Source organism: Poromitra crassiceps (genome assembly GCF_964638095.1).
Source record: "Poromitra crassiceps genome assembly, chromosome: 10".
In the NCBI taxonomy this organism is placed as follows: domain Eukaryota; kingdom Metazoa; phylum Chordata; class Actinopteri; order Beryciformes; family Melamphaidae; genus Poromitra; species Poromitra crassiceps.
In genome coordinates, this window is record NC_139631.1 from 26,606,116 (window position 1) to 26,620,773 (window position 14,658).

At 42.2% G+C, this 14,658-nt stretch overlaps 1 protein-coding gene across 2 annotated transcripts; it reads left to right on the forward strand.

Moving 5' to 3' along the window:
- Nucleotides 1–3,229: 3,229 nt before the first annotated feature.
- Nucleotides 3,230–12,791, forward strand: LOC310783184 (arrestin domain-containing protein 3-like). 2 transcript variants are annotated; one of them, XM_083643983.1, is made up of 6 exons: nucleotides 3,230–3,332; nucleotides 6,313–6,364; nucleotides 6,456–6,597; nucleotides 8,931–9,027; nucleotides 10,997–11,256; nucleotides 12,208–12,791. In XM_083643983.1, the coding sequence occupies exons 1-6, from the start codon at nucleotides 3,296–3,298 to the stop codon at nucleotides 12,445–12,447; spliced, it is 828 nt and encodes a 275-aa protein (XP_083500109.1). In that variant the 5' UTR covers nucleotides 3,230–3,295; the 3' UTR covers nucleotides 12,448–12,791. The 2 variants fall into 2 exon arrangements, with proteins under 2 accessions (XP_083500109.1, XP_083500108.1); XM_083643982.1 differs by lacking the exon at nucleotides 3,230–3,332 and adding an exon at nucleotides 5,857–5,972.
- The last annotated feature ends 1,867 nt before the right edge of the window (nucleotides 12,792–14,658 follow it).

The following is a 14,658-nucleotide window of genomic DNA, read 5'->3' on the forward strand; positions in this document are numbered from 1 at the left end:
GATTCAGATATATTTAGAATCGGGAGAGACAATAGAACATTTCACTCAGACCAAAACAAAAAAAGATGTTTTTTTAATCCGCTATTTTTTACGTTTTGGTCCGAGTGAAATGTGCACGCCTAACCCGGAAGTGGGCGTGACTTTGGCTCTTTCCACTGTCAATTCTTGGGCGTAGTAGCCTAACCAATTCCTCCCTGGACGACTTGAGGTGAAAACATTTGAAGCCAAAGCCTCGTTCGAGGCGTTTTGGGTTTACTTCAATGAAGAGGGGACGTTTTCACAGGGAGATGCTCTGACGGGAAGAGTGACAGTGCGATTGGAGAAAGACTTTAAAGTTGAGAAACTCTTTGTTAAAGCAAAAAGGAGATGCCAATGTACATTATTGGTCGGAGAGCAATTCATTGGACGCACACAAGCGATATTTCAAACTAAAACAGTTTGATCCCAGAGAACTCAAAGGGTAGGTGGCCGCGGTATAACGTTAATGTGCATTCACAGACTGCATGTTATTAGCCTACTGACACTGAAATATTTATCTAATCATTATTACCTGCACACAGGAGGTCAAAAACAGTGCTATAAAAAGCCCAATCAAACATTCTCCGTTGTTGGATAATGTTTAATTGCGTCATGGGCTAAACGGGGTCCACCCGCTATGCCGACCACCTGCTATGCCGACCACCCGCAATGCCGACCTTAGGTTTAGGCGTGGGGGTGGGAGAGGTTAGGTTTTGGGTTAGGGTCTGGGGGAGGTTAGGTTTAGGCATGGCATGGGGGGAGGTTAGGTTTGGCGTGGGGGCTGGGAGAGGTTAGGTTTTGCTGGTGGAGGGGAGGGGCGGGAGCGGGGAGCAGAAATCCTACACTTCCCACAATGCACTGGGCTCGTGGCCTTCTATTCCACGCCCACCCCTCAGGCATTTGGCTGATATCAAACTCCAGTAGGTGGCGGTAATGTACATATACAGTATGTTTGCCAACCGCCATAAAACTCAAAGAAGAAGAAGAAGAAGAAGAAGAAGGCTTCGACATAAAACAATAGTAGAAGAAGAAGAAGATTTATTTATTTTTTGGCTCCAAATTGCACCAAATTTAAACCGAAGTATATATGTCGGGAGATGTCTTCACACACAAAGTTTCATGCAGTTTAAGGCATTTTCCTAGGAGTTATGAGCATCTGATGTTGTAACTATTTCATGTAAAAAAGGGTACATTGCTCAGCGTTGATTTCGTAACTTCAACGCACCTTCTACTAGATGTAAAATTTGACGAGCTTTCCAATGCCGCCAGTCCCGTGTCTGTAGCTGCTTCCGTTCCCGAGATATGGTTCTTTGCAAGGAGCTAGGGGAGCTAACATTAGCTAGCCTAGGCTAAGCGGTGAAAAAAGATGGCTGCCTTTTGTTTTTCTTCAGGAGCTGTGAAGGGGCATGGAGGACCTCTAGAGGCGGAACCATGGCGGCACACCCCCACAACACTTGTAGTTTACAGCTGCTCTCTTCCGCAGGGCTGGACTTGGCCGCTCTGACGTAAAACGCGTCAGAGCGGCCACAAATTATGTGAGAGATGAGGGAGATCAGCCAGGAGGGTTGAGTGAGGGGAGGTAAAGGCTGCTTATCTAATCCAACTACTGACATTGTAATGACACAAATATGGTTGAAAATCAGGAAAGCCGGCCTTTAAGACAGTGTTAGTAATACTAGTAGCCTAGTACTACTACTATATCAATAGTTAGTAGTATTACTAACGCCATTATCATTTCACTTGCAGACACTGTACTTCCCCAAGGGATCCATGCCTACAAATTCAGCTTTCACATACCACAGGGGTAAGTGGCAAGTTTTTAGTAGTTTCATAGCTAATGCATTTCATGGTTATGAGAACCTAATGCTTGCTCCTACACATTCTGTAAGTTGACGGTTATTCAAAATTCAAAGTGGGGTTCAAGCAATAATAGGCTATAGGGTTTTTGTATCCAATACAAACATGAAGGAGCAAAATTGAATTGTATGCACACAGGGCTGGGCTGGGTATACTAACTGTACAAAACTATTAAAGGTAGACTATTTAATTCACTCAACCATCCGGTTAATTTATTCATCCAGCCAATGAGAATAATTTAGTCCATTACACTGCAATATAGATTCATGTAATTTTTATGGAATAGACCAAAGGGTAGATTAATTGCCTAAAGGCTGATTGCCTTAAGGCCAGGCCCGTAGCTACCATTGAGGACACCGAGATCTATTCATCTGTCATTGGTGTTTTAAAGCCCTCATAAATAACATGATATATGACAGTTGATCAGAAATGCAACAATTTGCTTCCTCTCTGTGTGCTATAGAAGGAAAAGAGATAACTCATCACAACGTTCAAATTTTGCATTGGGGCTAGATTGGGGCTAGAGAGAGGAGAGGGAGAGGGGGGGGGGGGCTGAGGGAGAGAGAGAGAGGGGGACAGAGACTGAGGGAGAGAGAGAGTGAGACATTGCGGACGTGCCAGTAGGGCAGGTGAGGCCACGCAGCAGCCGAGTGGGCGAGCCCAGGAATCGAGCACGCTTAGTGTTTTGCCTAGTCTAGTGTGCCTAGTGTTTTGCCTATATAGTCTTTTAATGCTTTCCTTCATGTATTTATCACAAGACTGAGCCAATGCCATTAGTTATCTGATACCAAAATGTAGGCAGTAATGGGCAATAATGGGCGGTATCGGTCTCCAGTGTGGGTGTACTTCAGTTTACATTGCTCTAATAGATTTCCATTACAGAAATTTGCCATCATCCTTCAAGGGTGATCATGGCAGCATTGTCTACAAGCTTGAAGCCAAGATGTCCAGGAGTGTACAGTATTAGGATGTGATGATGATTCCCATCACCCACCATGATGGGAGATGTAGACTGTTTACCCACCTGCTCAACTATTATCTCTGGCACACAGCAGCTTCACATTTTCAACTATTATCTCTGGCACACAGCAGCTTCACATTTTCAACTATTATCTCTGGCACACAGCAGCTGCCTTCACATTTTTTGAGCCCACAAGTTGCAACTGTGAGAATAATTTGTGGAATGGGAAGTATTGGTGGTCAATAGCTAGAATGTAGCCTGGTAATGATAGTAGTAGGAATAGTTTGTTCTAGTATCAGCAGCAGTAGGCCTAGTAAAAATAAAAACGGTAACACATCTGTTGTTCAGTATCTATTCTGAAGGTTGTCCCGTTTTATCACATTCTAGTCTCGTCAAGTTGACTCAACGGATCAAGAGATCGGTTTGTTCTATGGTTTGTTCTCAAAAGGACAAGTACAAATGGATGTCACTGTTGACAAGAGAGCGTATGCCCCAGGTAACATCACGACAACGCACAAAACTCAGTTTTGGTATGTTAATTCAAGTTAAGCTGAGGAAGGGGATCATCTGCCAAAGTCAGATATGGAAAACTATGGAAAGATTTATTGTCATAGTGAAAAATTAACTACTTCAATTGTACATACAGCCATAATACTGTCATTACAATTCATAGGTTGTCACATCCAACGTATTGAAAAATATTATTATTATTAAAAATTATATTACCGTAATTATTATATAATTATAGTCCTATATTTTGTATCATATCTACAGTTTGCAAGTTAGTAGCTAGAGATGGGCACCGAAACGTGGCGTTACACGGGCCCCGGGACTAAATTATTAAAGGCCAACGTTATCGGTTCTGCTCTCGGTACTGGAGAAATTAAGAAAATAGATTTCCTATTTATTATTAACCTGACGCTGCCAGAACTCGATATTGGAAACTGGTTAAACAGGGCAGGTACTTAAAAAATACTTAATACTTAATTAATTCACGTAGTAATTCATTATAGTACTGTATTTTGTGTAATCATATCTACAGTTTGCAAATTAGTAGCTAGGGAAAGCCGATATTAAACGGGCCCTGGTGCTAAACTATTAAAGGCTGTAGTATCGATAAGCTCTGACGTTATCGGTTCTGCTCTCGGTACTGAAGAAATAAAAATTTTGATTTTCCTATTTATTATTAAAGAGCCTATGTGACTACCGTTGTAGTACTTGACCGATAAGAGTAGTAGTACTGTTAAAATCTTAACGATACCCAGCCCTATTAGCGTTTCCGGGTTGTTGTGTAATTTGCATGCACAATGGATCTACTTAAAGCATAAACAAGCAATAAATGTGAGGAAAATACAAAAAAGTACCTGGCGTGGTACTAAATTGACTTTCCAATACTTATTATCTAAACATCCCGGCACCCACTGTACTGTTTCATGTGGTTATGATAGGGTTAGAATCAACATTATGTTATGTTCTGCTTCTGACAGGGGAAAGAGTGGCTTGTGTTGCAAAGGTCAAAAACTCGTCATCCAAAGACATAACGCCCAAATTCAGTTTAAAGCGGAAAGTGGTGGTTTAATGGGGCATTCCTTTAAAACTGGAAAATCTGACGGTTCAAAGGTCATGAGCTCGAATGGTGACATCACCAGTGCTTTTCTCTCCCAAACTCATAGGAGCCTCAGCAGCCTGCTCCACGCAACAAAATAGTTAAAATCATAGTAAATATTGTTGTGTACACACAGCACTGTCTAACTTCTATCTGTGTGGACATGTTGCTGCAGTGTTTGTATGCACAAAATACCGTAAAATGCCTTGTTACCAACTGTTATTGCTAATGATGGCTAGCCTGGCTAGAGCTAACACTGGCTGGTTTCCCGACTGTATAAATGGAACATCGACAACTCGGCTGTGACGTCACTCAACCATGAAATCCTTCGCTCCCAGGTTGTCTGCAACAGTCAGTTCATCCACCGAAGCGCCCGCTCCGGAGGAGCAGCTGTAAACAGGCTGGGAGGCGATGGGAAAGTGTCAATGGCCTATTTTTAGCATTTAACATGATTTTGGTCAATAATTATGTCACTGGTGATGTCACAATGTCTATGACATCATCAGAAGTTTGAACGTCACCAAGAGCCCTCCACATTAACAAAGCCGCTGCCTGCTACAACAACAGCTTGTGAACGCTTTATTGTGCTGGCTATATACTAAGGTCACGACCTAGCCTTGTTTGATGTGGGGTTGTATGTGGTACACTCAGTGCACTACATGCAGTAGAATGCAACCGGTGCGGTCCCAGTTTGGAGAAATGGAGACCAGCCATGTCAGGCAAGTAGAGCTCTCTGCTGCGTGTGAATGGGGTCACGAGCAAAAACGTAAAAAAAAAAAAAAACTGTTTCCATACTGCTCGCTTTGCCCCACCTCTATCAAGCAAACTAGGCAAAAATAAACTAAATAGCCTAATTCACTGCAGGTAGTATAGTAGTATAATTTACTCAACTACAGACTGAGTGAACAGTTAGTATGCCATAGTAGTAGCAAACTATAAACCCAAGGAGGCCAAAAAATATATCAGAACAGCAAATCACAACCACAATCGTGTTAAATCAGCCAATGCAAGCCTTCTAGGAGAAGATGGTGCTCTTCTTCCAGTGCAACAGAATGAAAGATGTCAGTTCCTTCCTCACACGTATCATCTTGAAAGTGAAAGCATTCAACCAAAGAAGCAGCAACAGATTTTTGCATCATGGAGCAGCAGGGTTTCTGGGAAATGTATCAGTAGTATTAAAGCGACTGCGCTGAGTAGGTTATTTTATTTAGCACCTGGAAAGCCTCAGTTACCAAGACTGGAAATCAGAGCAGAGTGTTTTAATTATAAAATGCCTTCATCGAAGAAACTTACCCTGGCTTACAATGTTCTCAACGACAAAAAGACTTTCTCCCAAGGAGATACTCTAACAGGCAAAGTTACTTTGACATTGGCAAAAGCAACCAAAGTTAACCGTCTTTTTGTGAAAGTGAAAGGAGACGCAAATGTTCAATGGGAAAGATCAGATTATGAAGATCAGTATGAAGCCTACAGTGACAAAAGGAGATATTTCAAACTCAAAGAGTATTCAATTCCAGTCTCCAAAGGTAGGTGAGGAATGTGTAAATATAGAATTTGCATAAGTTTATCATTACTTTAAATATTATTATCTTAGTGTAACTGCACTGATTGCTTCTCGGGTGACTGTCAGGTGAATGTCATCTTGTACAAATATATTTTTGTGCAATTGTATATTTTGAAATGTAATTCTTAAGTTGAAAACTGTGTTTGCTTTGGCTATTGACGGGTTGAAATATGTGCAGAATACACAAGTGTAACCAAATCTAGCTCAGTCACTGCTTTCTGCTCTTTGTGTTTGGGTACATCAGTTGACATTGTAATTTACTTAGTTCTCAAAAACAGGTGTTAATTACAATAATTTCTCTTGCAGTGCTGCCCCAAGGGGTTCATACCTTTAATTTCAGTATTAAACTACCACAGGGGTAAGTATGAATTTGTTATATCTAACACATTAGTTCTTATGGTAGTTGGCTGTTGTGATGAACTACATTGGTCTGCTGGTCTTCCGCTCAGCAACATGCCATCATCCTTCAAGGGAGATTTTGGACAGATTGCCTACATGCTTGAAGCAAAGATGTGCAGGAGCTGGCGGATGGACTGTGTCGTCAAGACAGAGTTAAACTTTGTTTCTAACTCCATTCCAGCCTTTATACAGGTAATGAAATGCTGTGTGAGACAGTATAAGGATGCATGTTTAACATTTCTAAGATTCCTCTATCTGTGTCAAAACCTTCCCATCTTCCTTACATCAGCATCTTTCAAAGAACTAGACTCAATAATTTTGTCCTCCATCTGGAACTATAAGAATCATAGAATTTTGAAAATTCACTTGCAAAAACCCAAGTGTAAAGGAGGGCTTGCATTACCAGTGTTTAGGCACTACTATTGGGCTGCCAATGTTAGGGCTTTAATGTTTTGGCAGCAGGGGACTCCTGACGGATTAGCTCTCGGACAGCCCCTGTGGCTGAAAATGGAGGCTAGCTGTGTTGCACGCTCCTCTCTGGCAGCCATGTTGTTCTCTAAGCTAGAGAGGCCTGGGACTTTACAAAATGTAAGTTTTGTTACGAAAAATTCTGTTAGAATTCTAAATCAAGTTAGGAGTGTTTTAAATCTACCAGTTGTTTCTGTCCATACACCGATTTGCTTCAATCACTCTTTTTTTGCTCCATGGTCATTTAAAGTTGCTCACCGTCTTCACTACTCCAAGCATAAATTACATAAGATCTTCCCTTCTGTCTCACCGCTGTCATCTAGGACCCGTTTTTAGCCTACTTTGACGAGGTTAAGAATGACTAGTGACTCAGGTTAAGGGTAACTGGCTTGCCCAGCTGATCTCCCACACAGACCCCTTGTATAAGATCCCATATGCAATATGTCTTACAAGCAAATAAGCACCTTATGCGGCTGGTAGCTCCACATTACAATGTTATTTTTTATTTTTTTGCGGTGAGGTTTTTAATGATTATTGTCATTGATTCAAGAAAAAAAAACTTTCAAAAGTACAACACAAACTGTCCATTTTGCGGCAACTTGACAGTGCTGCTTAATCCAGGACCTTATACTTCCTGGAACTCTTGAGAGTAAAAAACTGGTCCATTGGACAGAATGGAGATGTCGCAACTCTTCTTACATGGCTCTGGGTCGTATGTATTCAAGTTAAATGTAGCCTATAGCATATGTGCATAGTTTTTTCTGTTTAATTTCCAAATTCCCTCGAATTTCAGTCCATTTCTTCATTCACCTTTCACATTTTGAAAGATGCAGCATTTGAGGCTTTATGAGGTTTTATCATGAGTGGCCTTTGGAAAATTCTTCAACTGCTGGAGCGCCTCCTGATGACATCACTCTTTTAAAAGTCAAAAGCCCGATGAGCCAGGCTGTTCCTCGTTGGGTGTGGTGGCGCACACCTGTAATCCAAGCTACTGGGAGGCTGAGGCTGGCGGATCGTTTGAGCTCAGGAGTTCTGAGCTGCAGTGGACTATGCCGATCGGGTGTCCGCACTAGGCTCGGTATCGATATGGTGCTCCTGGGGGAGCTTGGGACCACCAGGTCGTCTAAGGAGGGGTGCATCGGCCCAGGCCGGAAACAGAGCAGGTCAAATCCCCCGTACCGCTCAGTAGTGGGATTGCGCCTGTGAATAGACACTGTAGTGCAGCCTGAGTAATACAGCGGGACCGAGTCTCTTATGCTGCTTTTTTTTTTCTTTTTTCTTTTTTTTTTAGTATGTTTATTCAGTTTTTAGTTATCAGAGCGGCAAACAGTCAGTGTTGAATGGGATAACACAGAATATGCCCTCTGTCCCCAGTCACCCACAACAGAACATGAAAACTGACAAATTGGAGCAAAGTCGAGTGAACATGGAGGGGTTGAAGGAAAGGCAAGAGTAGAAAAGAAGGTCCTATGGGTTGACGACTGTTTTTTATACAATATGTTTCACGTTGGGAATTCTTGAATTAAGGGAAAGGGTAGAATCAAAGCGCATCCCTGATTGAAACCTGATTAGTGTTTAGGGCAGATTGGGAGCAAATACGGATTTAAGTTTTTAGCACCAGTGTAAACTGAAGAAGTTAAGTCCAGAATTTAATGACGGCACGGTGGCTCAGTGGTTAACGCTGCTGCCTCACCGCAAGAAGGTCCCGGGTTCGAACCCTGGTCCGTCTCAGGTCCTTTCTGTGTGGATTTTGCATGTTCTCCCCATGTTCGTGTGGGTTTCCTCCGAGTGCTCCAGTTTCCTTCCACCATCAAAGACATGTATGTTAGGGTTAATACTCCTGTCAGTGTGTATGAGGCACTGGCAATTCTAACTGGAGTTCCAAGGGACAGCAGTTATAGCCATCTGGCTAAAACTGGCACATTTACAGTAATGTTCATTAATGTGCATTGCCCCCCAAATAAATAAATAAATAAATAAATAAAAATGATAGCAGGCAGGCAGTGAGAAGCATTAAGTTGATATAAAGTAATATTTATTTATATGATGCATTCTAGTCTCCCCAGGCAGGTCGAGTGGAAAAAAAGACGGGCCTTTTCTCCAAAGGGCGGGTCCAAATGGATTGCACTGTTGACAGAAGGGCTTATTCTCCAGGTAACATCACCCCGACTTTGTAGTATGATTTTTATTCAGAGTAGTTGCTGCCAGATTATCCATGTAAGAGAAGAATACAGTATTGTACTGTCAATTAGTAACAAATGTTGATATTCTGCACAGTGTCTCAATTGTAAATCACAAGCAGCTCCCCTGGTATTGTCATGCTGGCATGATCCATATCACATCTTACATAATGCATTGCATACATATTATATACACACACTGCATGTAGGCTACTGTATAGGTGTGTGTGTGTAGTACACTATGAACTACCTCTTTTTTTTTTTACCTCCGCCATCGGCAAGATGCCATGTTTTCACCCCTGTTTGTCTGTCTGTGTCTATTTGTCTGCATACTGTTTCCAAAAGCTATGAACAGATTTGCACTTAGGTTTGTAGAAGTCGTCTACTCTTACAACCGTGTTTGTAACCCTCCCTTTATCTTATCATCTGCAGTGTTGCGGAAGCTACTTTGAAAGCATAGCTTAGGAAGCTACCAACTACTTCACCATGGAAGTAGTTGAAACTACAGTAAAGCTACCCTGGGAGAAATAGTTTCGGAAACTACAAGCTACGCAGAAAAAGTAGTTCAAACTACTTTCTAAAAAAACACATTAAATTGACAATGTATGTGTGATATATGAAATAAAATATAATAGCCTACAAAAAAGCACAATGCCAGCAAAAAATATGCCTCTCAATTGAGTTTATTGCAATAGTTGAAACCCAATAGCATCCAATGTTATATTTTTGCTGTAAACAAATCTGGGTTCTTCTGGGTTTTGTTTTATCAGACAAATAAACAGTAAAGTCTTGCCTAGGATTGGTTAAGGTTAGGGTAAGAATATCAGGGCAAGTCAATCAGAGGCAGTGTAGCCTGTGTTTCTTGTCAAGAAGTAGAGTAATGTTAATGGAATCCTGGCTGCCTTCACGGTCTATGCTGACCGTGCAGTCAGGACGAAAGAAAAAAGGGCTGTCAAAGGGTTCTGGTTCAACAGTAATGGTAAAATAAAATAAATATGTATATTCCTTTCATTTTATTGCCCAAAATTGTAGTTTGTAGTTTCAGTAGTAAAAACTACACAAAAATGACCAAAAAGTAGTTTAACCTACTTGTCTCACTACACAAATATGAATGTGATTGAACTACCTGCAAGCTACTGCAAAATGTAGTTAAACTACGTAGTTCAGCTACATGTAGTTCACTACTCCCCAACACTGATCATCCGTATGTTGCACAACAAGCCTAGCAGAATCTCACCAACCTGCACATATCTGACGGAAGTGGCTATCACCATCTAAAGGTTTTTCCGTAGTAACTCGAACACATCATCATGGTGGGTTTTAAGAGGAAGAACATTTGAAAGGTTGAACCCAAACAGGAAATACCAGAACTCAAAATGTGCCTCTGCTAAACCGTATACGTACACTGCTTTTAAAATCCAACAGCATTGCTATCATTGCAGAATGTATTGTAATGTCTCCAAAGTAACATCATAAATGTTTAGTGTGCCAGCGTGCCAGCATTAAAATAAGTTTTCCCAAAGCTGTTCTTTCACCTAGGGACTAAAATGGCAATTGTGTAATTAGATACAGTATATTATCATAATAAAATATAGCTATGTGGTATAGTAGACCAGTGGTTCTCAACATTTGTAGTGTAGTTTGTAGTCCCAGGGACCCCGTCTGATAAGATTTAGTTATTGCATATAACTGTCTATATTGTAGATTGGCAGAATAACAGTGAAGAGTGTGAAACCTGTGAACAGAATAGTCATTATTATACTATACATTTCCTCATTGGGCTAACTTCTAGTCAATTAAATAATAGTTAAAACAAATCTTGGGACCCCCTGGAACCCCCTCAATTGGGACCCCTGCGGGGCAATCGACCCCAGGTTGAGAACCGCTGTTCTAGAGGACATGTGTATGAATATTAAGATGTTATGATGATCTGCTTCTGATAGGTGAAACAGTGGCTGTTGTTGCAAATGTCAACAACTCATCGTCCAGAAAAATGCAGCCCAAATTCAGTGTGACGCAGACAGTGGTGTACCGTGCCCAGGAGAAGGACACACAGACAACTGTGAAAACTATATGCAAAATGGTTGGGGGCTTTATCACACCGAAGACAAAGCAAACTGTCACTTGTTCAGTGAAGATTCCTTCTGACCTGGGCCAGACCATCCATAATTGTAACCTCATCTCAGTGCATTATTACCTAAAGGTATTTCAATCATGAGAGACTCGTAATATAATTTTAACAAACTTTATTGAATCAGAATAGACAGTTTGAGTATGGCGTATGACTCCATGATGTGACGCTCCTCTTGCTTATGAGAGAGGGGCGTCAGTGCTGTATGAGATAGGACATCCCCCCATGATGTGACGCTCCTCTTGCTTATGAGAGAGGGGCGTCAGTGCTGTATGAGATAGGACATCCCCCCTAAGGGGATTTGTTTCCAACAGGAGTCATGACATTGGTGGTGATCTGGGGAGGTGGTGGGATGAAGCTTTTTGCTCTGGAGATGCTGGATGAATGCGTGATGCTGACACAAGGTGAGTGATGACTGCACAAGTGTGATTTAAGCTGTGGTGATGGGGGCTTTATATAGTACCAGGAGAAGGGCATTTATGATGTCATAACTGATGTCATTTATGATGTCATAACTGATGTCATTTGGGAGAAGGGCATTTATGATGTCATAACTGATGTCATTTATGATGTCATTTATGATGTCATAACTGATGTCATTTGGGACGTCATGGAGAAGGTGACGTCGGAGATGGAGACGTCATTTAGTGACGTCATTTGGGCTGAGGGTTATGACAGCATGGGGTGCTCTATTAATGCCTTATTTGGTCTTCCATGATTGAACTACAGTCTGCGACTACACGTAATAATTTAATAGTGAATGTTATATAAACACAAATTGATTAATTTGCAGAGTTTGCAAACATAGGTGGCAAATAAGTAATTCCATTACAGGGCATTGTGAATGAATGTCAAATGGAGGGGGGGGGTGCGGGCTTTCATGACTGGCAGGGTGATATTTCCAAACTAAATCTCAGATTTGACATGTCTAACCATTGTAGACATTTTAATTAAAATTCATGTCACCTTAAAACATAGTCACAAAAAGACAAGTTATTATCACAATATGTTTCTGTTTCCCAGGTGTATTTGGACATCAGCTTTGCTTTAGATCCAGAGATCAGGTTTCCGCTCATCATCGTTCCTGACACACCCACGGGAGTCCGGCCTGGTGGCTCCGCTACGAGCTGTAGGGAAGGAACTGTCCGGCGTGCTGAACCGGCCAGAGCACGCGGAGGCCAAGCCGACACTGTCCGTGGTACTAGACAGTCTTCCCGCGCCACTGACAGGAGCGGGAAAAGGCAGCCTATGAGGGATCAATGACGTAATCCTGCTAATCCCACTGTGATTGCCTGCACCTGGTTGGCACACTATATAATCATTTCTGCTTTCAGAACCCATTGCTGATCCTAACCTTCCTGAAGCTGTGCCTCTCCTTGCTCTCGTCTGATGCGGAAAGATTCCTTGAACTGTTCCTGCTCCTGGCTCCTTGTGGAATTCTAAGCGGAGAGATTCCTTTGACTGTCCCTGCTCCTGGCTCCTTGTGGAATTATTGACTTTATCCGTCGGTGCTACCGACACAGTTTAGGCTATCTTTGTTATCCTTTTTCACGAAATTCCTTGTTTGTTTTTGATGCCTGAAAGTCTAAGTAAAAGACGTAAAACTGCTCCTTGTGTCTGTCATCTCTGCACCTGGGTCCTAAGTCACAGCTTTACAGTTCCTCCTGGCTTTTCTTCTGTGCTTCAGCCTGGTGGAGCTGTGGGGCCCTACCCACCTGGGCGTGTTGGGGGACCAAGCAAGAGCGACTTCCCTCTACCCTCAGGTCCAGGTGCTTATGGATTCCCAGCAGCCCCAGGGTATCCATCTCAACCACCTACATACTAATCTAACCCACCCTTGGATCCAGGTCTGCCAGCCATGTACCCAGCAGCCGCTCAGCCCCCTTTCGTGGCAGGGGGTTACAATAACCCAATGCCCCAGCAGGCCTCTCCGTATGGCTCACCGGTTTCATCTTTGTCATCATCTGCAGTGCCCCACCCTCCCCCTAATGCCTCCGCATTTCACCCACCCCCAACTGATCTACCTCTGTTTGGACCATCCACAACAGCCCCTACATACAGCCTGCCTCCTGCTGCAGCAATGATGAATACAGACTTCCTGTCTCAACCGGGGCAAGAACCTCCATCATACATGTCCAATTCCCCCCCGCCTGCCACTGAAAAGTCTCCCACTGGGCCTGATGCAAAGTAAGAGAATTTAAGAATTGTATGAAGAACCTCCATCTTACATCTTCTCATAATATGTTAATACCTTTCCGTTGGTATTTGTAATTTGTAACATGTGTAATATATGATTTAAAGTATTTGATTTGTCTTTTATTTGATTAGGAATGTTTGATTTATGATGTCAAAATAACCTCTCATAGAAGTGGAATTTCATAACTTTTGGGGGTGGGGGGGGTGGGGAGGTGCATTTTGTCTTTGTTTGGGGTGCGGTGGGCGGGGGTGGGGGGTGGTTGGCATGCGGCAGGGGACCACGGGTCGGATTCGAACCTGGGTTGGCAGCGCAAAGGACTAAGCCATTGTGGCACGCATTCTACAGGTGAGCCTCCGGGATGCCCCACAATTTCATAACTTTAATGGAATTCAATTCTATTATAATTCAACAGCTATTTAATTTGGCTGGGTGCAACTCCAATTCCAACTAAGAAATTGATTTGGAATTTACTATGCATTTTCTGTTCAATTCATGAATGCCCCGCTGCTATAGTGTCGGCTCAAACTGAAAAAGTTACACCCAAACCAACTGCAAAGCTGATTGGTTGGGAAGAAGAGCCTGAGTGAATTGCAACATCATTCGTGTGTGTGCATTCTGAGCTCACACATGATATGAACTCCTTTGAAGGGCACTAAAGTGTCGGACTGGATTACGATTTGTATTATTATTGAATTATTAAACTATTGTATTATATTTTTACTTGTCCCTCCTTACTTTCAAGCTCATCGTCAATAACACACACCAAATGAAATGATGCAAGACTGTTTGGGCTTTGTGAAATTCTGTGTTTAATACATCTGTTTAGTTTCTAGTGAACAATATAATCATCACCAGACTCTTGGCATCTTATTTTCATATATTTTGCTCCAGTGTGTTTTTTTTGCATGCCAGTGTATCTATGAGAAATCAGTGGTCCCAAATACAAAAACTCACTACACATAGCCTATCCTGTACCATCGCATATTGGCTTTGTGGTGTATCCACATCTGTACCAATGACACTTGGCTAAATCCCACATTGTCCCACTTATTCTGGCCTGTTACCATAGACTTGTCCTTGGATATGTAGCCTAGTTGTGATACAGCAGGCTACAGTCCCCCCCCCCCCCCCCATTTTATTTGTCAGATGTGACCAAAGCAAAACCTTTACATCTCATTAATAATGGCAGCTGACGTTAATCCATGTACAGTGGTAATTTGCTTCTAAAATGCCAGTATTAAGGTTGGCCATTGTTTCAGGGACACAACACCACCCAG